The sequence below is a fragment of the Hippocampus zosterae genome, chromosome 20 (assembly GCF_025434085.1).
Source record: "Hippocampus zosterae strain Florida chromosome 20, ASM2543408v3, whole genome shotgun sequence".
NCBI lineage: Eukaryota > Metazoa > Chordata > Actinopteri > Syngnathiformes > Syngnathidae > Hippocampus > Hippocampus zosterae.
Window position 1 is genome coordinate 10,381,212 of NC_067470.1, and position 23,449 is coordinate 10,404,660.

Sequence of the window (23,449 nt, forward strand, 5' to 3'; positions counted from 1 at the left end):
TCCGGGGGCTAATTCTGGGGAATCGATTCAGGCATGTTTGAATCGCTCTAACCCCCCCCCCCCCACTGGACTCTCTCCACCGACATGCTGAGCCTGCAGCGTTGCCCTCCTTCACTACAAGCGAGAGATGGCTCAGTGAGCATTCCGCCGCATTAGCAGACGTGAAAAATTATTTGCGCACTGATGAGTGCCTCTCGAGTTCAGGCATGGGGGGGCGGGGGAGCTTAGTGCAATGCACAAATTTACTACGCACTGATGCTCCTTCTAATTAGTTTACCAAGCGTTCAGGTAGCGGTTCCTTAGCAACTGACCCGCCCAGTTCACAAACATTCCATTCGTTTTGATGGTAAGACAAATTTGAACGTGATTCGATGATAAAATTACTCAATTGGTCCCCTGGAGCTCTTCGGGGAAAAAAAACTGTCACGCACCCAGTACACTTTACAAGTCTGTCACCACATTGAACCACTGTCCTAAATGCACGTGGAATGATATGTGGACATTTTCCAAATGAATTGAAAAGAGCAGATGAATATCGTCGTCGCTTCTGATTGGGTAGAGCAGTACAAGGACGAAAGCGCCGCAAACGCTTGTTGCACTTTTTTGTTTTGAGACGGAACATGCCTGCTCACCCTTCTCTCCTTCCACTCTTCGTCATAAAGCTTCTTTTGTATTTGCAGTTAATTGACCATTCTTGGCGCCTCTCCTTTTTTGTGGGGGCCTGGGGGTGAAATGACTCACTGAGTCATCAGGTGACGCGCGTGTTTGATGGGCCAGATGTACTGGAGCCCAATCGGAAATGAGTTTTAATTTTTGCCCGGTTTTCCGTTCCAAATCATGAAAGCCTTGCGAGGGGGCCAGAAACATGTGACCGCACTCGCACCCTTTTTTTGGTCCTCTGCTCCATTTTTGCTCAGTGAAGCTGAGAATAGGACCTGACAGGCTGCGGGCTCGACTCAGCCAGCGGTACTCTCATCTCCTCCAGATTCAAAATCTGTGCTGCTTTCCTCTTGCCTTTGCGTCGCCGCCTTCCCAAGAACCGCCTCCTCACTTAACACCCGGTCCTCGGCTAACACAGACATGCTCATCAGAACCCATCCCGTGGCGTGGCCAGCTGTCTTTTTTGTTTTTTTTCCTGCACAACATGTGACCTCAGCACCGCATTGCAGAAAAAAACACACACACACATTTGATGGATCACCTTATCTTTGAGGCCTGCGGAGAATTTTGACAGCAGGATCTCAGCGTAAATGTGAAAGTCAACCTTCAATGCTCTCTCGACAAACAATCTGGCGCCACTATTTTTGTTTCACCCCCCCCCCCCCCCCCCCCTTCCGCCACAAAAAATGGGGTGTCTCTTTCCCTTGTTGATTTTAATGATCCAGCCAACCATTTTCCGAATCGCTTTCCCCTCATAAGGGTCGCAGGGGCATGCTGGAGCCGATCCCAGCCATCTTCGGGCAGTAGGCGGGGGGACACCTGAACCAGTTGCCAGCCAATCGCAGGGCACACACAGACGAACAACCATCCGCGCTCACACTTACACCTTGGGACAATTTAGAATGTTCCATTAAGCTGCCATGCATGTTTTTTTGGAATGTGGGAGGAGAATGGAGTACCCGGAGAAAACCCACTGATTTTAATGATGTTTTGCAGAATCGAACCCAGCCCTTGCCTTCTTTGGGAACTGGAGCCAAACAAAGCGTTGAGGGTATTCCTGGCTCTCCGAGGGGCAAAGGGGACACCTCATTTTGCTTTCCTTCCAATAGTTCTTTCCTAGCAACGGCAGACACACGCAATCCCGTGACGCGTATGCCTCCCCTTCCCTTGAGGAGATTTCAGCGGTTGAGGCCCACCAGAAAATAGTCCGGTGATTAATATCTCATTTGGGTTTCCGGCTCCTTGGGATCGTGACACTCCTTTTAGCACAGAAGAGGAGTTGTTTACGCCGCTTAACCCGGCTTCAAGTGTTCCCAATCCCCCTTTTGGTTATTCTTCTCGGCCTTTGTGTACAGACTGAATCCTGTTAGGACAGCTGAGTTATCTGGGCCCAACTCCCCTCTTTTGGACGGCATCCCCGCTGGAAAGGCGCAGGGCAGGCGAAGGTTTGACGGGCGCCTGTTTGGTACAAGCCAAGGGGCTTGTGGTGTTGTCTCCCATTTGAATAAACCTTTCTGCTTTGTGTCACCGTAATCCTTAGCGCACACATGCGCGACAGCTGTGTTTAGTGAGGTGTAAACGCCTGTGGTCGAGACCCCTCCAAAGTATCCTCTACCACCCACCGGCTTACCCCCGTTTTCCAAAATCAAGCTTCCTTCTGTCCTGCATGCTACCCAACCCGCCGCTCTGTCCATTGGCCTGCCGTCCTCCACCACCGGCGAGTCAAACCCGATTAAAAGCTCCCGTGGATCCCTTAACATGACCACAACCATTATGGATAAGTCAAAAAACAAAACAAAATATACATTAGCTTTTCCGCGTGCCCAGTGTTTTTACGTTACAGCGAGACGATGCTCTTTACTCCGTCAGCTAGCTCCCAGGAATGAAATTGTCGATCATAGCACAAAGCGGTGGTCCCCAACATTTTTATTAATATTATTATTATTTTATTTTTGCCCCACGTACCGGTTTAATGTCAGACAATATTTTCAGACCGCATAAATACAACAAAATAATATGATATGACCTGAATGAAACCTGTGGTATTTTCAAAACATAATAATAAACACGAATAATTGCACGAGGAACGTCGTATCTGACCGCAAGCTCACCGGTTGCTATGGTAACGTTTGAACGTGCCTTCAAAATAAAATACCCCGCAAATACGAAGTGCATGAAAAAAACAACTCAGCATCGCCGCATATTATGTAGAGTGGACTTGGTGCGTGGGAATCTCCCGTTGTGATAAAGCTGTATCTTAAGTCGGACTTCTGACGTGTCTATGAAACGTAGCCGTCTTTTTCTTGAAAGTCGTAAGCTCCTCCTCTGTCTCCTGGCTGGGCATTTCCCCTTTCCCAAAGAAATATTCCAAAGACCTTATTTTTTCATTCATTTTGCTAGATCCTAGTTTCATTTTAGCGGTAATCTAACACGTGACAGAGAAGCGTTCCTTGGCCTGCGTCAAGAGTGACATACTGTAGATGGATGTAACAAAAAATACGTCATTTTTCAAAATAAAACAGTTTGCACAGCCATCTCGTTACCTCTGCGTCCCGCATCCTCGACGCATAATTTTCCCGCGGGACGCACAGTTCCTAATGTGCGTTTTTGGGGCGCAAGGAAATTTCTGTCAAAACAAAAACAAATAAGGCAGGCCTGAGGATTTCACTGTAACGGTGTACCGAAAAAATGGTTTCCCAATAAAGTCACCGCACACGAGTTTACTGCTTTCAGATTCCGAAATAAATAAAACGGAAGTAATGTATTATTTATTCTTTCTGTACGGCCCGGTACCAAAGGACCCATGGACCGGTATTGGTCGGCGGCCCGGGGGTTGGGGACCACTGATATAAAGAACAAGGCACTCGTTTCCTGTCAGAGAAAATATGTTCCAGGAATTCAGCAGTATCGGTATTCACTCTTGGTCACTGGAAGTGCAGCTGCTTTGGGACAGTGGAACCTCCTGTGACCCGTTTGGTTCATTCAATTCTCTTGCTAGGTGGCGCTAGGGTCCGTCAGAGCAATGGATGCCGCTCCATTGTCTCCCCCCCCTCCCCCCAGGTAATTGCTTGCCGCTCTGCAATACCTCAAAAGCACAGCCCCTTCCGAGCCGAGTTTTGAGTTCCAGTCGGGTCCCTCCCCAGTCCCCGTGGACAGAGCTACCACCCAAACGGATTTAACACCGGACCGCCTTTGACTTTAAAACATTCTTAGGTTTCCCAGTAAAGTGGATTTATGAGGTCTGTGCTCAGTGGCTCAGGTTCAGGTCAGGTTAGAAACCTCGAGGTCTGTCCCCTCCCCTCCTCCCATTCTTCATTTGCATTCTCCAGGACACTTTGAACACAAAGGTAGAAATAGAATAGAAATGTAGCCCAGCCTTTTCTATCGGTGTTCAGATTGGCTCCATTTTTTTGGTTCGCTTTTTTTCCCCACACAGAATGGCGTATGTGTGGAGGGGGGGAGGGGGGGGGTGCACGACAACCATTTTCCCTCCCGGCATTATTAACATTGGCAATATGGATTTTTCCACTTGGCCACGTGTGGCATTTTATTCGAAAGGGCAAAAATCAAGTGTTCAAGCAGCAGCTCACTAACGCGGGCGCATAAAAGTCGTCTTTAGTGCAAGCGCCACAAACTAATATCTAAAAGGGGATTTCAAGCTCCGTGTTAAAGCTTAGCTAATTGATATGCTTTGACAGGCGCTTTGAAGCGCAATGAATACATAAGGAGGCGCTGTGTGTGTGTGTGTGTGTGTGTGTGTGTGTGTGTGTGTGTGTGGCTCGAGGAGCGAGGGGAGCGACTGCATTCATACAGATAAACCAATGATTATGGAAAATATTTTTCCAATATGCAATCGGGTCAAATGTAAAGTAGACCAAATTCACTTTGAATTATTTTCTGAGTTGGACTCATATTTACGGAACATTTTTTTTCGCCCCCCCCCCCTTCCCAGGAAGGCTGACACTGGGTGACTTTGCTGTCTTTGAACAGCGTCCATAGTAATGAGGCAGACTGAGGCCCTTCGTAATCAAACCACACTTTGCATCCTTTTGTCTCTATATGCCGGGACACTTTAAATGTGCAAATACTTTTCTCAAACTTAGTTTTTGCTGACGAGGAAAGTTACAGCTTTGGGGAACGAACAACATTGCTGCTCCTTAAAGGCAAGTCCGGTCGTAGTTGGAACAAAGATGGCAATGAGCAAGTTTAGCGGGGGTGGATGTCTTGCCGCGTGTGTGCTAGGATGAAGCTCAGCGCAAGCTGTGCCTACCAGACTGGATTTCAAATTGCCCCCGAAATGCCAGAAGGGGCTCACTGCACATCCTCCATATGCACAAGGTGACTCCGAAAACGTCTGCCCCCTCCTTCCTCCTCTTGACTTCGGCATGGCAGTCCCAGCTTCACTGACGCCACCTAAAAGATGAGCTGGCTGAGTAATAGCCGGAAAGTTCACTTGTCGTGTCTGACGCGAACACGTCTGCCCTGCACACTTCCTCAGAGTTGCCATTTGATCTGCTGCACAATCCTGTCTTGACTTGATTTTCATAAAACAGTCGGGTTGAGTCCAGGACAGAAAATGTGGAGAATTGAAACCGCACTCTAAACTACTCCTGTGGCTAACTACTACCGTATTTTCCGCTGCTGAGTATAAGTCGCACCAGCCATAAAATGCGTAATAAAGAAGAAGAAAAAACATCATTATAAATGGCATTTTGGGTGGGAAATTTACGTGATAAAATCCAACACCAAGAACAGATATCTTGAAAGGCAATATAAAGTCAAAAGAAAATATGCTAACGCTATGCTAACGTTACATGACACATAAACATGAAACAGAGAATGTTCCTGATATGTTCACGTAACATATTCAGTTTATTCGGATTACTATAGCATCACAAAAATGGTAAGACGTTTACCAAACCATCAGTGTTACTCCAAATTACTAAATCCGATGAAATCTTCATCCTCTTCAACCTTCATCACTTTTAAACAACTCTGCCAACTCCGGAGGTAAAAGATGCAGCGCTTCCTCTTCAATGTCGCTTATGTCAGACTCACCGTCAATTGTTTTTATCACTTACCGCCAATGTGGAAAGTATCAACACAGACTGAGAGCGCCCTCTTGCGGCTTAATGTGAAAATAATACGTGAAATGATATAATGTACAATTTCACACAATTCGCTCCAGAGTAAAAAGTGCAAATTATTTAAAAACAACTGATTAATAATCCGGAAAATACGGTAATTTCCCCTTTGTAGCTTTTTTTTTTTTTTTTTAATGAAGCTTTCATCTCTAAATACAGCTCCGAGCCACAGTATTTGCTCACTTGCGTTGATACGTGCTTGTTTGATTGACCAATGTTTTTGCCGGGTAACCAGGGCAATATCATGGGAGCCGCCGATGTTTACTCGGCCCCTGAAAAGAGGTTGTTATCAGGCCCGGTCACGTTGCACCCCCCCCCCCCCCCCCCATTCACATGCGGTGGCATACAGTTTCACGTCAACACAACAAAGAGCCTCTTTGGAAGTCCCACGCGCACGGCTGTGCCCTCCCCCAAGTTGTCCAGTGGAAGGGGGCACGTCTTTGTTGGCGGATGTCAAGCCGCAGGTGTGTGCGCTCGCCGTGCCGCTCGCTCTCTTCGTTTCATCCTCTTTCTCCTCCCGAGGCTGACCATTTGTCCGTGGCCCCGTTTTCATTTCAGCCTCCCCCCCTCCGGCTCCCCTCGGGAGGACGCCAGTGTGTCTGTTGCATTAAAGGGAGGCCGGCAGAAAGCACACACGTCCCCACTCAATGCTGCTGTTGTGCACCGGCCCTACCTTCTACATTAGATTAGTAAGAGCTGGGCTTGGAAGTCACTGGGAGGTCACCTGCAATAAGAACATGCTTGTGTGTGTGTGTGTGTGTTCGTGTTTGGCAGCTGTGTTCGTTACGGTTCTAACAATACTTGAGCATGCAGTTGGAAATCGTTCCAGGCAATTTGTCCATTTTGTATAGAGGTTTCTTATTTTGCATTTATTTACAGTGAAACTCCTCTACAATGAAACCTACATGGGCAAAAATATCCACTTAGTGTAAAAAAATCTTCATGCATTAACACCATTCCCACTTTCCTGCCCCTATACAACAACAAAAACCCCTGTTGCATTATACGAAATCTTTTTCTTTGCTCTTGCCTCGCGACGAGATGCACTACAACAAACTCAAATCCAACAGCAACCTCTATTGCTTTGTTCGGAAACGGCAACAGCAACCACCACACTGGTTTACACATGTGAAGAAGTCCAGGAAGTATTTGTTACTGTTAGTTTCAGACGTTCCATTGCTAAAATGGCTACAAAACGGACCTTTGGATGTCAAGCAGCTAAGACGAGAAGAGCTCTGATGATGGAAGAGAGGGTAAAAGTGATCAAAATAAAATACAGAGGAAGCAAAATAAGACATTATCCAAGAAATTGATGTTAATGAATCCTGATCGTAAATTTCGCAATTTAGTGTGTGTGTGTGTTTGTTTACATCTGAGATCAAATTTGCTACAATGAAAAACCCCCTGTTGTGAAAAATTTCTTGCTGCAAATATAATTTTGTTGTGGAGGAGTTTAAATGCATTCATCACCCCCACCCCCCCCCCCCCCCCCCGTCCTTGTCAAACGTCTGACAAACGATTGGCAACTGCCATCATATGCCAATCAAATGAGTTGATCACAGCAGCTGCAACAGATTTATGACAACAGATCTTGTCCTTTCTGACTTGATTTTCCCAGCATTGAGCGTGTTCGGGAAGGTTTTCTTACGTGTACGGCACATGTGTCCCTCTCTCCCTTTTGATTTTTAGTCACCCTTACACACAAAAAGAAAAAAAAATTTTGATACCCTTTGTTTTTCACCTGACCTTTCCAAGATGTCTTTGCATCGCCCATGCACTGCGACCCGCCGTTTGAAAAACCAAATCTTCAGAAACATTCTGCGGATGCCCAGCTTTAGCGGGTTGTCATGCACTGGCAGGAGCAGAATCTGGTATTACAAAAGCCGTTACGATTTGCCGGGATCCGTCGGCGCCAGTATTTGCACTTTCTGGAAGTTGCGTTGCGTCACCAACAGAGGCAAATGCTGTCATTGACCACCTGTGCGCTCCCACCGAAAACTTCCCGATTCTGCTCGGAGATAGCACAGCAGTGTCTCCAACTAATTTTTTGTATCCTGACCCCCCCCCCCCCCCTCCCCCCTCCTCTCGCCACGCTTAATTGCAGACGGGGAACAACTTCTTACAGAATAACCATTTAAACAGCACCAGGGTGAAATGATTGGTGGGGACACGCACAATAGCAAGTCGAGTCTTTTACCCCCCCCCCCCCTCCCCCCCGGTAGTCAGTCGGCCTTGTCTTCAGCCCAATTTGCTTCTTCAGAATTCAATCTAAGCAGCTCATTGAAAACACCACCCACATTGGAGTCGTCAAGACTCCGATAATTGACGCAGCAACACCCGGGAGCCGTCGGCGTGTTGAATGGGCGCTGTCGAGGTTCAGAATAGGCCATGCGAGCGGCGAAAGACATCAAGGCCTTCTCATAACAGACACTGACAGTAAGTCTGAAAGCAGCCTCGGGGTAATCATCCTTTTCCTACCCCTACCACCATATACCCCCCACCCCCACCCTCCCAAGCTCCCGGCGCTCTGCTCTTGCACCCGTTCAGGCTGTAAGCTGACAACAAAAGAGGGGAGATAGCGTTTAGCAAGCAGGTCTGTGCTGGTTTACGCACTTCCTCCATTCCCGTCTCATCTCTCCAACCTGGCTCCAGGGTTTGGGAGGATGTTTTTGGCCCCCCCCCCCCCCCCCCCCCAAGCCGGTTTAGCCATCACTTTGGACAGGCTAAGTTTTGACATGGCCAAGAGCTGCTTAGAGTTGCATCGATCCAAGGTTTGGATTTGGGTCAAACGAGGCGGGTCTTATAGGGCTGTACAAGCCAAATCATCCAGCTTCGATTTAATCGTTCCATACCCACTTTGTCCGTTTCGAAAGCCATGTTAGATATTTCACCCTCTTTCGCTCTCCCGATTTAAAATTCCTCTGGGATCTCAAATAGTCCGTCTTTTTTACCAAGCTGGAACAAAAGCAGTGCACGTTTAAGCTTCGTGCCGTTACACTTGGCTGTCAATTTCCCAAATGCAGAAAGTTGTTGAGGGGAGGGGGAGGGGAGGCTATTAACCCAAAAGTAAGGGTAGAATTTAGAATGAGTCCTTGCCAAAGAAAGAGAGGATGACAAGGCCAAGCGCAGTTGACAGGCTGCTTGAGCCCCATTGTGCATCCTGGACACAATTTTAGCCTGTGCCCACAATTGATTGGCTTTCCTCTGGGAAACGATTCAGCCGAGGCTGAACAGCTTGCAACTTGTCCCTGTCCTCCCCCCTTGTGGTTTTGGATCTATTTTGGTCATGCTAATCGGAACAAAATACCGGCGGATGGGCTCCGTTTACACCATTGAAGCCAACAAACATTTTGTGTGTGTGTGTGTGGTGGGGAGGGGGTGGGGGGGCATAAGTATAACATGAGTTCACTTAGCAAATTTCAGCCCGGTCAATGCAAAGAGCGGTTAGCGCCGCTGCCTCGCTGCAACAAGGTCGCTTGTTTGATTCTAATTTGAAGCGCGAAACTTTGGGGACTTGGCGCCGTCACCCTCACAGTGCAGAGGTGCAGGGTTCGATTCCAGCGCTGGCTTTCCTGTGTGGAGTTAGCATGTTCTCCCCGGGCCTGCGTGGGTTTTCTCCGGGTACTCCGGCTTCCTCCCACATTCCAAAAAAAAACGTGCATGGCGGGCTGATTGAACACTCAAAATCGTCCCGAGGAGTGCATCTCTGTGTGCCCTGCGATTGGCTGGCAACCGGTTCAGGGTGTCCCCCGCCCACTGCCCGAAGACGGCTGGGATAGGCTCCAACATGACCCGCAACGCTTGAGGGTAAAGCGGATCGGAAAATGGATGGATGGATGGACTTTGTGCGTCAAACATTCTGCTTCCTCCTCGCCGGCGTATGTTTTTCTTTGGCACACGGCGGGCTCAGTTTCCGATGACATTCCATTCTTTTGGAGTTGAGGTCATTTGAAAAAGGGGATAACTTGGAACATAATAAAAATTGGAAGCACGTATCCTGAACCCTTTACGGGACAGCGGTCACTACAGTGGACGGCTTATCATTGTCATCAGGTTACAGTTCCAGGGTGCAGGAAAGGGTTAATTTCCAATTAGTTCCCTGGAATTTGATCCCGGGGGCCCAACACCAGAGTTCCTCTGGAATGGTTTCGATACGGAACAAAATGTGGCTGTTGCGCATGTCCAACTTTGTGGATGGCTTCCGAGTTGGAGTGAAGTGTTGTATCAGCCTCAATCCAACCAATTTGAGCCTAGTATTTATTTATTTATTTATTTTTCGGTCATGCATTAACTTCTCCAAGCTGTCGGGTGTGCAGCCATCGGTGAGAATAACCATATACATCATAAATAATTTGTCTGTCGTCAATGTTTAATGCGAGCTTGCCATGCATATGTAAAAGGCTCGTTGCAGGCAGTGATAAAGCCGGCAGAGCGTCGCGTTACCTCCGGTGACAGCGTGACACGGCGGTCAGGAGTAGTTCACACCTTGCCGGCAGTGACACGGCGCGTTCCCTGACATTTCACCAACGCTATCGGGTTTCGGCACTCGGAAGCACAAGTTTCTCTACCCCCCCTTCCTCCACTGTCACTCTGTGTGGCGGCCGGCTTGGCAGGAACAAGCAAGCGTCCTTTTGCGGTCTTCGTTACATAGGAAGTTGCCCCCGGTTATTAAGCTTCCTTTCCGGGACATGATACACCCGGAGAATGCGGCGCTTTATTGCAATTGAAGTTTGTTCCTGAAAGCGATACACCAACATGTTGGTGGCGTCTGGATTTTTTTTTTCCCCATGAAAACTAGAGCCTCGCTTAACGGTAGACCCTCAACTGCTTTGAAATTATAATCGGGCTCTAATGACAAGGCAGTGTTTTGGGCGCAGCATGTGTTAGCGGCTAATGGAGAATATTTGCAACAAAACTGCGATTCGGAATATTGCCTTGGAATCAATTAGCATAAACACGTTTTTTGTTGTGAGAACCGTAGATCAGAGCTCGGGATCCCTACATTACATTTACACCGCTGTATTTTGTAGTTTGGATTTCGTGCACACCCCTGAAATTACATTTCCATACCCATGGGTGCGCACGAATTATAAATGGACTAAAATATTCATATCTGCTTTTTTAGCATATTACTGATAAGTAGGTGCAAGCGTGGAACTCGGCTACAACAAAAAATATTGATGAATTCAGAAAAAAAAAACCCCAGATGATTTATTGGTCACATCTGCGCGAGTACCGTATTTTCCGGAGTACACATGTTTTTTCATAGTTTGGGTGCGATTTATACTCCGTAGGGATTAATGTATGAAATTATTGACACATTATTATTTCACGTTATTTCCACATTAAAACCCAAGTGGGCGCTCTAGGCCTGTGTTGATAAATCGACGATGAGTCTGACGTAAGCGACGTAGAAGAGGAAGCGTCGCATCTTCTACCTCCGGAATTGGTGGCTCAAAATTGTCGACGAGGATGAAAATTTCGGCGGATTTTGTGATTTTTGGAGTGACGCTGATGGTTTGGTAAACTTGGTAGTGTGTTCTTCATGCTATAGTTATCTGAATGTTGCATGAACATAGCAGGCACGTTCTCAGTTCGCCATTTATGCGTCATCTAACGTTAGCATATCGGACACTGATTCAACCTGTTCTCTATTTTTATTTTTAACTGCCTTTCAAGATGACATGTCTGTTCTTGGTGTTGGATTTAATCAAATACATTTTACCCCAAAAAGCGCCTGATATGATGTTTTACTTCTTTATTATGCATTTTATGGCTGTTGCGATTTATACGCTGGAGTGATCTATAATCCGAAAAATGCGGGTGATGTCATTGCCCTGTCCCAAATTTTAGGGGGAAAGTGGCATCATTTAAGAGCAGTCTGAAGTCCTCCGATTTTTGTGATACTTTTTTCGGGATGAATTTGTCGCTGGAACTGGATTATGTGCTTTTGCATACGCTGCATACGTGCCAGTTCATTTTCCAGTCAGTCAGGTACGATGACAGTGAAGTTGTGGGGGAGGCTTCACCCTTGTGGGAGTATTTCTGTGCAATTATTCATCAGGCTCACCATACATGAGACGGGGTCGTCATCTTGGCCTGCCCAAGCCGCGTGAACGCAGTGAGAGGCAAACAAGATGCAGCACACAATGACAACGCAAACCTTGGGCTGCCGCAACTCAACCTATCAGTTTTTCTGCAATCACAGGCGGAAGAAGATATCGGCTCGTCGCTTTAGGGCTTCCAACGCAAGCCGGCTCGTTCTCTATTAGATTTAATCCGCTGTAGCCCTGCACTGGCTCTGTTTCACGCACTCCTTTTGGCAGATTTTCAAATCTTCTGCTTAGGCCGCTGTTATCAAATGTTACCGAAGGCTGCACGGCAACTCGGTGTTTGATGTCTGGGGCGTATTCCCTCTGTGTCTTTGTTCGAAGGAAACCCGTTTTATTTTGCAAATACTTGTGCTTGCTCGGTGAGAAACATTTGTGGTCTGCATTTCAACTGAAGCTGTCGTTTCTGATGTTTGTCGTTTTCCAGAGCTTTCCATCGGACGAAGGCTGGCCTTTCGCCAAGTACCTCGGGGCGTGCGGGCGGGTGGTGGCCGTCAACTACGTGGGCGAGGAGCTGTGGAGCTACTACAACGCCCCCTGGGAGAAGCGCGTGGACCTGGCGCGTCAGCTGATGGACATCGCCGAGCAGCTGACCAACAACGACTTCGAGTTCGCCCTCTACCTGCTCGACGTCAGTTTCGACAACTTTGCGGTCGGCCCCCGCGACGGAAAGGTCATCGTCGTCGACGCCGAGAACGTTCTCGTGGCCGACAAGCGACTGATCAAGCAGAGTGAGTATCATCACTTTCATGACACGTGTTGCTTCGGCTGCCTTGGGGCAATGCTTGCTTTGTGGAAGTGTTAGCAACTTATGCTAATGTGTTGAAACTGTCACTCAACTAAAACTCATAGAGTTGGTACCCCTACTTTGGAACATTTCTCATGAAATTTTCAAGTTACGGAACGTCTCAACAGGAAAATATTGCCTCTTGTTTTGAAATAAATTTCAAGATACGAAAGGCAAAAATACACGCGGCTCAGAGTTTCCTGAACGCAACATACCTACAGCTGCTCTGCCATTGGCTATTACCGAGCATCTTCCTGGCTTCCCACTGGCTAAGGGGTAGCTCTGCCGTTCGTATCTGTGTGTGTAGATAGCTAGATATGCGTTTATGCAGCATCCTTGTCATTCGCCCCTCGGGCCATGAGGTGTTCCGATCACCCAGAAAAAGTGTTCACCAGTCGGGCGATCGCTCACTATGCTAAAGTATGCCTTGGACGTTTTTGAAGGATTGTGAAAAGCCGACAAAAGCAAACGTCCTTGGATCAGTTCTTTACAAAACGTCAGGCAAAAACCACTTTTGAGACAGAACATGGGCTAAAGAGAACGCAGTTTAAAGTTAAATTACCATAATTTGTATTCTTTGTTGTTTACATTATGCACACCTCATTTATTGTGCAATTACCTAATTGTAACATGTGTTTGTACCATATTTGGATGCATTTCTATGCTTTCGAAAACATTTGTCTGAATTCGGGCATTTACATGAAAAGCGCGTCTCTATTTTCTCGTGAAGAAATTTCTTCCAGAACCAACTAATTTCGTAAGTAAAGGTACCACTGCAATCAACTGGGCGTGAAAAAAAAGCGCAAATCAATCACGCACAGACCACAGCTTACGTGGTATGTAAAACACGGCACTCTACTATGTGTGTGCGACCTATTAAGTTTCGAATTGGAGGCTGAAGCTGTTCCGGAACATCTCTAGGGAGTACTGTTGCCTAGTCCAAACCTCCTCTTTTATGAATATCGTCATCCAGCATGCGCTTCTTTTGCCCTCAACATCCCTATCAAAGCCGGTCGCGATAACGAGCGGTCCCCCCACCCCCACTTTCGTGAAGTCAACCTCATAACAAGGACGCATCGATACATCACACGTCGTGCGTGACAAATCTCGAGCCCTCGCCGGGGCTGCTTCTTCACAGAAAGGGAGGACCACCAAGCCACTTGTTTTTGATTCGTCCCTTTCTCCCCCACAAAAAAATCCTATTACAGTGATGGACTGTTTTGTGTCGCGAGATGCTCAGGCTCCCCGCTGACATATATGAAGTGTTGTCTTGGTTTTGTGCATCTCTAAGAGAGGGTGAGGGGGCACTTTTATTCTATATACCTTTACAGATAAAAAGATTAATTGGTCCTGATGATCACTTCGAACCACCACATTCGCCCCGCCACCATTGTTCGTGTATTTGTTTCATAGCCGAGAGCTGAAAGTTCCCCGTGTTGTCACGCTGTCTTCTACTCTCCTTAAAATGCGATCCTGCCTCTTGACGCTCTCTGTCTGGCAGATACTGAGAGCTTGACAACTCAAAAGCTGCTTACCCTCGGCGGGGCCAGCGCGTCCAGAGTGTTTATGGGGCCGTCCATTACGTCGGTTTGCGTGCGCCAAGTGTCGAGGCTCAGCGTGGAGGAGGCCTTTGCAAGCGACGCCGGCGGTGATCAGGTTCAAGAGTTCGCCGGCGCATGTCGGGCGGGAGGTGGGAGGACATTGGCATAAAGCAACACACAAGATGGGCGACGTCAAAGTGTCTGGTGATTGAGTCTCATCCGTTAACACACAAGATGGGCGACGTCAAAGTGTCTGGTGATTGAGTCTCATCCGTTTAAAGTGAGGCAAATCAAACCTGCGTTTGAATCGAGCGTGTTTTTCGCAGTCCCATTACGAATGGAGGTCATTCCTTGTCACTGTGGTCACCTAAGTTTCAACCCTCACGAGGCTTTGGAGACTTGAGTCCAACCTAATGTGCCGCCACACTAGCGAGTCCAAAAAGTTTTTTTTTTTTTTTTTTAATAAGAGTATCAGCCTATTTGTTTCTAGGCATTTGCCAGTTATTTTTTCTTTGTTAAACTTTGACGTGAAGGTATTCTTACGATCTTGGTGCTAGACTGCTTAGCAGGTCCGCCTCACAGTGCAGAGGTTGTGGGTTCCAATTGTGTGGAGTTTGCATGTCCCCGTACCCTGCGTGGCTTCTTTCCGTAGCCTCTGTCGGGGTCCTTGTTTCCAACTACCACCTGCATACGTCATAATTTTATGATTAGGTTGTCGATACTAATAGCAACATGCTTGAAAATAAATGTACCGTATTTTCTGCACTAGAAGGCGCTTTGGATTATAGGGCGCACCTTCAATGAATGGCCCATTTTAAAACTGTTTTCCTTCATGGGGTGCACTGCATTATAAGGTGCACTCTAATTGTCCCACGGGGATAAATAGTTTTCTGAATCCGAATAGACGGCAATGGCTGCGGTTGTGCTATACATCCACCAGATGGAGCTACCCTAAGGGGGATACAATACAACACAGCTTTCTTCATGTAGAGCAAAGCCATGCAGAACTGGTCACAAACGGGGACATGAAACATATAAATCCAAATGGCATTACAAAACAATGAATGTAAGACCAAAGTTATGAAGACAATTGATTCAACAAAAAGGCACACCAACCTTTTGGGCTCACATCCACAAGGGGCTAAAATATCCTTCGAAGTCTTGCTTGTCTCCTCTTTCCTTCGTTTAGTCAGATTTTGGTATTATCTTCGTTTCATAATGGCTGCGCTGAGCTCACAAAGTGTTTTGGCGAATGCACATGTCAACAAGTGTCGGACAGAGTCCTTTTGGGTTACAATTGGTTGCTGCTAATAATCACCACTAGATGGCAGAGGAACACAAACGGGGAAACAACTCAATGGCGAATAATAGAAAGCCAGACTAACGCGATATATAAGGCTCATCGGTTTATACGGCGCACTGTCGGCTTTTGAGAAAACTGAACGCTTTTGGTTGCGCCTTATAATGTGGACAATACCGCACATAGAAGCCACTTTTCACAGACTGTGACGATAAATAAGATTGTCGCGGGGTACATTTGCTGCATGTATAGACGTGATCTTGAGTCACGGACTCGAGGTGCTTGCTAAATAATGGAACTGGAGTTTGGAGGCCGGAAGAGGCGCGACCGACCATGCTAACCTCACATGTTCTCCCATCCGTTTTGACACCAAATCATTTTTCTCCACTTTTTGGAACTGTACGTCTTCGTCACCCTCGCAGCCCCGCCATCCCAGCCGAACAAAAGCAAATGATGAGCTTTCTTTTGCGTTCTGTTATGAGATCCAGCCCCCGTTTTTATTTTTCTTTTTGTGTGTGTGTCTGCGCTGAGCTGAGTTTCATCTTTGAGAAGCACTTTTTTGTCGTCTTTTTATCCAATCGGTCCTTCAGCTTGAATTGTATGCGAGTACATGTGTGTGTGAGTGTGTTAGTGTGGCGAAGAGGAATGGTATGTTGCCTTGATGCCGTCCGTCAATCAGCGGTGAGGAGCTGTTGCGGAAATTGATGTCACCTCACTTGGGTGCTTGAGCGCACATTTAATGTGTGTGTGTGCGTGTGTGTGTGTGTGTCACCCGAGGCGATCCATCTTAACCCTTATATTAATATAAGGGTCTCCAGTGACCCGTTTCAAGGTTATAATATGTAATAACTACCATGTAGTTGATTTTATTAGAACAAGGCTTTATGATATCCTCCACAACACCTACATAAGCACAGCAAAACTACATTTCACCATTTTGAAAATTCTGAAGGTATCGTCAGAAAAAATGTTACAACTGTGGTGTTAGGGTCATTTTTGATCCGGCAAGGTAAAACTATACAAAACTCAGACATTATCTGACCCCAACCTCCACTCTTTCTCCAAGAAAACAAATCTCTCACAGTACAGTATGTGACCCAACCCCCGCGCGTGAGAACTTGTAATGAAATGTTACAATGTTTACAAATAAACTTGACCTGACTAGACACCTGTCTTGCTCACACACACACACAGACAACCCCCTCCCCTCCCGTCCATGGGAACTTGATTTGACCAGTGCCCAGATTTTCTCGCAGAAATATCTATAAATACCTGAGCCTGGATCATTTGAGTTTCATTGTGCAGCAGCATCTGTCAATTTCATCATGAGCAAAAGGCATTATACAGGCCGTGAGATTCTGGATCACATCCTCGAGGAGGGAGAGGCTTTGGAGGAGATGGATCAGGCTGAAATAGAGGAAGACGTGTCTGAGGACGATTTTGTGGAATATGATCCACATCCAGATGAAGACACATCCGATCCAGATGAGGAAGTAGGACTGAATGAGCCAGAACAGGGCTTTGTTTCGAAGAATGGGCAGGTTTGGTCCTCAATTCCATATGAAAATGAAGGCAGAGCAACATCTGCAAACATTATAAAAATGACCCCTGGACCCACTCGATTTGCGAAGTCACATATTCAAGATATAAAGACTGCATTTCAGCTATTTATACCAAGCTCCATCCAATCAATCTTGATTGAGATGACAAACCTGGAGGGGAGGAAAGTCTTCAGCCAAAGTTGGGAGGACATTGATGGTATCAAACTTGATGCCTACTTCGGCCTTCTGCTTCTTGCTGGGGTGTACAGGTGTGTATTCTGCATCATCTCTTACAAACTCAAATGTTATTTTACACTGTATATTATAAAATTGGCTCACTGGCCACCTAGCCAGTAAAACATCCCTGTATGTAATGTGTTTGTGAATAGCCACAGATAACGACTAAGTCTGTGGTTTACCTCATTCTCGATGTAAAGCATCTATAATATGTAATATGTAATGATATGTAATATGTAAATGCACTATATTTATGAATAGAATGAATTATGATGATGATATTATTATTGATCATCATCATTATGTGTTTCTATTGCCCGTGTTGATGTGCTTTATAAATAAGTTCTCCTTGTCTTGCCTTGACAGATCCAACAATGAAGCCACCTCGAGCCTCTGGGATGCTGAGTCAGGTCGGAATATTTTTTGTGCCACAATGTCCCTTCAGACCTTTCATGTCCTGTCGAGAGTCATCCGCTTTGATAACCGGGAGACCAGAGTAGCACGGCGTGCCCTTGACAAACTTGCTCCCATCAGGGAAGTCTGGGACAAGTGGGTGGAGCGTCTGCCGTCCATGTATAATCCTGGGCCAGAGGTAACTGTAGACGAGCGACTTGTCCCATTCCGAGGCCGCTGTCCGTTCAGGCAGTATATTCCAAGCAAACCTGCAAAGTACGGAGTCAAGATCTGGGCAGCATGCGATGCCAGGAGCAGTTATGCTTGGAATATGCAGATCTACACAGGCAAATCTGCAAGTGGAATGGCCGAAAGGAACCAGGGCATGCGGGTGGTGCTGGACTTGACAGAGGGTCTACGTGGGCATAACATCACCTGCGATAACTTTTTCACTTCTTATGCCCTCGGCCAAGAGCTGCTGAAGAGAAAACTGACCATGGTGGGAACAGTAAGAAAAAATAAACCAGAGCTCCCTCCTGCCCTGATTGACACCAAAGACAGAGTTCCTCTCTCCTCAAAATTTGCTTTCACAGAAACCACCACAATGGTGTCCTACATTCCGAAGAAGAGGAAGAATGTCACCCTGATCTCAACCCTCCACAAGGACGCTGCTGTGAGCAGCAGGGAGGACAAGAAGCCAGCAATAATATTGGACTATAACCGTTGCAAAGGGGGAGTTGATGTTCTTGATAAGGTCACTGCCACATACACCTGTCAGAGAAAAACATTACGGTGGCCAATGGTTGTGTTCTTCAACATGCTGGATGTGTCGGCCTACAATGCGTTTGTGGTGTGGACGGAGGTCAGTACTGGATGGAACATTGGGAAGTTCAACAGGAGGAGGCTCTTTCTGGAGGAGCTGGGGAAAGCTCTGGTGAGGCCACATATAGAGAGACGCCAGCGGCTACCCCGAGCTCCTGGCAGTGCCAAGTTGGTGAGAGAGCTGCAGGCAGCAAGTAAGGCAGCGACTTCTACAGGGTCTACAGGGCTCCGGCCAGTGGATGCCAAAGGCACCAAAAGAAAGAGGTGCCAGTTTTGCCCTTCAAACAAAGACAGAAAAACGACGACAACCTGCCACAATTGTAAAAAATACATTTGCAGGGAGCACATGCAAACATTTGCTTTCTGTGATTCGTGCAGGTGAACACACACACACATCTTCAAGTTTGTGTTCATTAATCATAATTGATCTGTTAATATTATTTGAATCAAATAAAGTTGGTGATTGAATTTTTATTTTCTGAATCAAATAGTGTTGATGTTTGAAAAAAAAAATGTTTTCTGTGTTCATGCAGTCATCATTATTCTGAGGTTGGTGTTTTTGGTAAATAAAGTTGTTTTCTGAAGAACAAAGGCTCCTTTTTTCTAACAAATTTATGCGGGTCAAATTTGACCCTAGCACCACCAATGTAACTATGATTAATATATATATATATGTTAAACTTTTTTTCCAGAAGTTATATTCTAATATTGTTCTATTATAGTCAGAAAACATTATTATCAATGGGTTTCACATTTAGTTAACATATGGTTAAACAACCTTATTTTCAGCTAAAAAATAAGGGACATGATGTGTCTCAGGGGCCATAAAATCCAATTACAATAGGATTTTATGGTTATGAATGCATATAATGTTAGTTAGGATGTAGTATTAACAATATTGAGTGATACTCCTTTCTTTTTAATGATTAGGACTAAGTTAGACCCTGGGTAAAAATTGACCCGCAAACAACAGACAGTGGTGGTCGTTTCTATCACAACAAGATGGTTAATCAAAGCTCGCTGATGGATGTTGATGCCCCCCCCCCCCCTATTTTGCGGGAGGAAAGGATGCAGGCGTGGACTCATTTCCTTGCAGGGCAGCACTCGATGGTTTCATTGAGTTGCCGTGATGAGCCGGAGCAGAAGTGCATTAACACCGAAGCCCCGAGTAAGTTTTTGCATCCTCTAGTGGGTACTCCCAACTCCCACCCCCGCGACCCTTCCCGCTTATTTTCTCGGAGCGCCCCCACCCCCTCACTCAAATCAGAATGTTGATTTGCTTGCTCAATCTTCAGCGTGTGGCACGTTTGTGCCAAATGAAAAGATTAAGTGAGTTGTTTGCCCATGTGGGATGAAATCTAGTTCCCGGTTTGTCACTTTGAAGTCTGGATACCTTGCACCTTGCACCCCACCTCCCTCAGCTCCATTTTTGAAATTTGCATTCTCAATTTTGATAGATGCTTTGTATTTGAACAGATGAATATATTTACATTTGTATACGGCAGTTGGCATAGTTGTAAAAAAAATCCTCCTGTGTAAGGACAAACTGTGCCGAGGAAATTTGACTGAGATGAAATTTCTGAGAAGCTTACGTTTCACCTTCAGACTCCTCCTGCCCCACGGCACTTTCCAAACGTGGTCCTGCTGTATGTACAGAAGATTTGAGATATTTGTGAAAATGTGAAATGGGGATTGTCCACGTTGGAGCTGGACTGCAACCAAATCAAGCATCACGTTCAGGTGAAGCCGCGTCGACATCACGGCTTCTGGCGTGTACGTTAGCTGCACAAATATGTATCCTGGATCAGTTCCGGACTCAACTTGGTTTGACCTCACATCACAACCTTCGGACCCAACATTTAAACTGGAGACCTGGGTAGCGAAACGGGAATTTTCCCATTTAAACCGGAATTGTTTTGTCTGTAGTTGTTATTGTTACATGTGACGAGCAGCATTATAGATTATTTTTATTTTATTTTTTACATGTTAAAAATATTTTAGATTTTTATTTATTTTCTTACAATAAAAATCTAAAATATTTTTAAAATGTAAGAAAATAAATACAATAAAAATCTAAAATATTTTTGAAATGTATTTATTTTCTTACATTTTAAAAATATTTTAGATTTTCATTGTATTTATTTTCGAATGGTGAGTTTATACAGTCTAACAAAACAGCAGGTATAAAAAATTGCCGGCCTGAAAATAACCTCCTGCCCACTGCAAGGAATTGTGTTGTCATAGCAATATGTCTTTGTCCCCCACCCCCACCCCCTCGTCCCTGCAGACAAGCCGGAAAACTACGACGTGTGGTACGAGAGCCGCTTTGAGGAGTGCGACCGGGAGGCCTGCCTGTCATTCTCCAAGGACTCCCTCTGCTCCCGGGTGACCGTGGACCACAACTACTACGCCGTGTGTCAGAACCTGCTGTCCCGCTACGCCACATGGCGGGGCACCACCGGGGGCCTCCTCCACCATCCGCCCGCTCACATAGCCAAAGATGGCCAGCTGGAGGCCCTGCTGGACGAGTGCACCAAGCCCAAGAAGCGTTACGGACGCTTCCAGGCGGCAAAAGAACTGCGCGAGTACCTCACGCGGCTGTCAGCCGCCTCTTCGCCCGCCAGGTAATCGACGGAGTTTGGCGTCAGCCCGACGCTTGGAAGGACTGGATCGCGAGCGCCCTGAACAGCTCCGAACTCTTGAGATCCTTGATGTCATTAGCTACCCTTTTTGCACAGGGGGCAGGTCCCGAATCCTGCCTTAGGAAGAAGACCCCTTTGGTTTTATGGACCGAATGACTTTTGAAGAGTTTGCCACGAACGGGCATCTGCCGGGAGTGTCAGGATAGGAATGAGGAGCAACCTCCTCGGATTGGTTGCGCCATATGAAAGGAAAGTGGGTGGGCTCTGAGCGACATTTTGCTCGCAGGCTAACGCAACATGTGCGACCGAGCGGCGCTGACGCCGACGCCCCCACCTCCCAACCCCTCCTCCCCCAACCACCACCACCACCACGCGAACACACGCATCCCTCGTCTTGCTGCCTCATTTCATCATTTCATCCCCTATGAAAGTTTGCCCGCGGGAGCTATTCTTTTTTTTTTTTCATGGTGAGATTTAAATTGATGTACGCATTTACATTTTTGCCGCACCGCTGATCTTGATTCCGTTTTATTTTTTGCCTCAGTAGCATGCCGCGGGAGGGAATGCAGAGGTAGCGTGACTCTCCGGCTGTCGGGTAGAATTGAGGAGGCCCCCACCCCCCAATGTGACAGTTCGGATGACTCGGGAATCGTCCGCTGCTCCAATCAGTCGCGTCATTTTCAGGGGCTTTTATTGTGGTGGTGGCAATCATCTTTTTTTTTTTTCCTCCCACAAACCACCTTTTGTTCATACAAACCAGCGAGAAGAACCGATGACCCACGTAGGAAAAGATGAGCATTCACTTCTGTGACGATTAAGCCAACGTACCAAAGAGGCCAAAGGTAAACGAGAAAACGGCGCCAGGTAACGGCGTCTTCACACGCTTATCATCCGAGGAACGTTTTTGTTTGACCATTTCCGCAAATAGTGGCCGTTACGCAGTCAGTACCAGCCAATTGTGGACCAAGTCTGAAAAGAAGTTTCAAAACGTCTTTGGTATTGAATGAGTTCATACTTCAGTCCATAGACTCGATTCGTCCCATGTAAAAAGCCAGCTGCTAACCAAAACAGCAACACCTTAGGAGGTCGTCCCAAATCTGGAGTCGGCATCTTTAAATTTTTTGTTTTGTTTTGCCATCTTCATTTGACACCGTTGGGATGTTTCACCCTTCACTGTCAGCAAAAAAATTTCTCATAAAGACTTTTGATATTTTGGTCCACGTTGTCGCCCGATCCGCCTCGTTTGTCATTCCTCGCGATTTTGCGAATCGAATGTGCGCTGCGCAGTGTCGCGTAGCGAGGTCACCCGTGAACGTTTCTGGGAAAAGCAATATAAAAGGGGATTTAAAAAAACAAAACATACGAATAGTTTGGCTCCTGGCTTTTTGGAAAATTGCCTCTTTGTTGTGTTACGATCCGTTAACCGTCGTCACATCCAAGTGACTTTTTCCACACTTGAGGAGTTTTACGTGTGTGACTTAACTGTCGACTTTTGTACTGTCCCATTTCTTTTGGAGTAATATTCTATCAGCCTTGTCTGATTGTTCCTGTGCCTTTCATTGAAAAGTTGTACTGAACAACTTTTAGTGGGTTTAATTAATGAAATAAAAGAAGATATCTAAATCTATATAGAGAACGATACACCTGTGTTTGCGCTCTTCTTCAGTCTGTCCTGAGATTTATTTTGACACCACGTAGAGTCGCATTCTGGCGCACGTGCTTCACGCTAAAATTGGCTCCACAGAGTCCGATGTTGGCTGGAATTCCTTTCTCCTCCTCACATCTTGGGCTCCTTTTGGCCGAGATCCGCCTGTTGTCTACACACAAGACCGTTTTTTGAGCCAGACTGCGTGAAGTCTTTAAATAGTGAATCGGGAACCCTGTCAATGCTTTTTTTTCTCTTCACATCGCAATTCCAAAGACTGTACAGAGGATATAGAAATCCTACACATCCCTGTTAAAAAAAAATTTTTTTTGTGATATTCAAAAATGACTCCTTAATGTACCGTTTCACGTCTTCCACCAATTTAATGCAATGTAAGACTTGTATTCAATTGAAAAAATAATAATTTTGTTTTGTTCTATAGTAGTTGCACAAGTGTGCACACCCTTTAATAACTGGAGATGTGCCTGTTTGTAATTCAGCTCAGTTGCATAATGTGTTCAGACTGAAGGTGAAAGTCACTCAAAAAATACGTTTGAACGCAAGAAATCGACAATTCTGCACCGAAAAACGCAATGAATGCAATTGGAGCATTAAGAATTAAATTTA

The 23,449-nt window shown here is 46.2% G+C and overlaps 2 protein-coding genes across 4 annotated transcripts in view; both read left to right on the plus strand.

Annotated features, from left to right (window-relative positions):
• Positions 1-22,818, plus strand: part of LOC127592974 (divergent protein kinase domain 2A) — a 35,328-nt gene extending 12,510 nt beyond the window's left edge. For all 3 annotated transcript variants that reach the window (XM_052054115.1, XM_052054118.1, XM_052054117.1), the window contains exons 3-4: positions 12,342-12,645; positions 20,823-22,818. In XM_052054115.1, the coding sequence (XP_051910075.1) occupies positions 12,342-12,645; positions 20,823-21,163 (645 nt within the window). In that variant the 3' untranslated portion in view covers positions 21,164-22,818. The remainder of the gene's footprint in view (positions 1-12,341; positions 12,646-20,822) is intronic.
• Positions 16,336-18,961, plus strand: LOC127592967 (piggyBac transposable element-derived protein 4-like). The gene is made up of 2 exons (XM_052054108.1): positions 16,336-17,352; positions 17,687-18,961. The coding sequence occupies exons 1-2, from the start codon at positions 16,868-16,870 to the stop codon at positions 18,915-18,917; spliced, it is 1,716 nt and encodes a 571-aa protein (XP_051910068.1). The 5' UTR covers positions 16,336-16,867; the 3' UTR covers positions 18,918-18,961.
• Positions 22,819-23,449: the final 631 nt, after the last annotated feature.

Coding starts and splice junctions, on each gene's coding strand:
- LOC127592967 (XM_052054108.1), top strand. CDS start 16,868: ATGAGCAAAAGGCATTATACAGGCCGTGAGATTCTGGATCACATCCTC. Junction 17,353..17,686: donor CTTCTTGCTGGGGTGTACAG/GTGTGTATTCTG, acceptor TTGCCTTGACAG/ATCCAACAATGAAGCCACCT.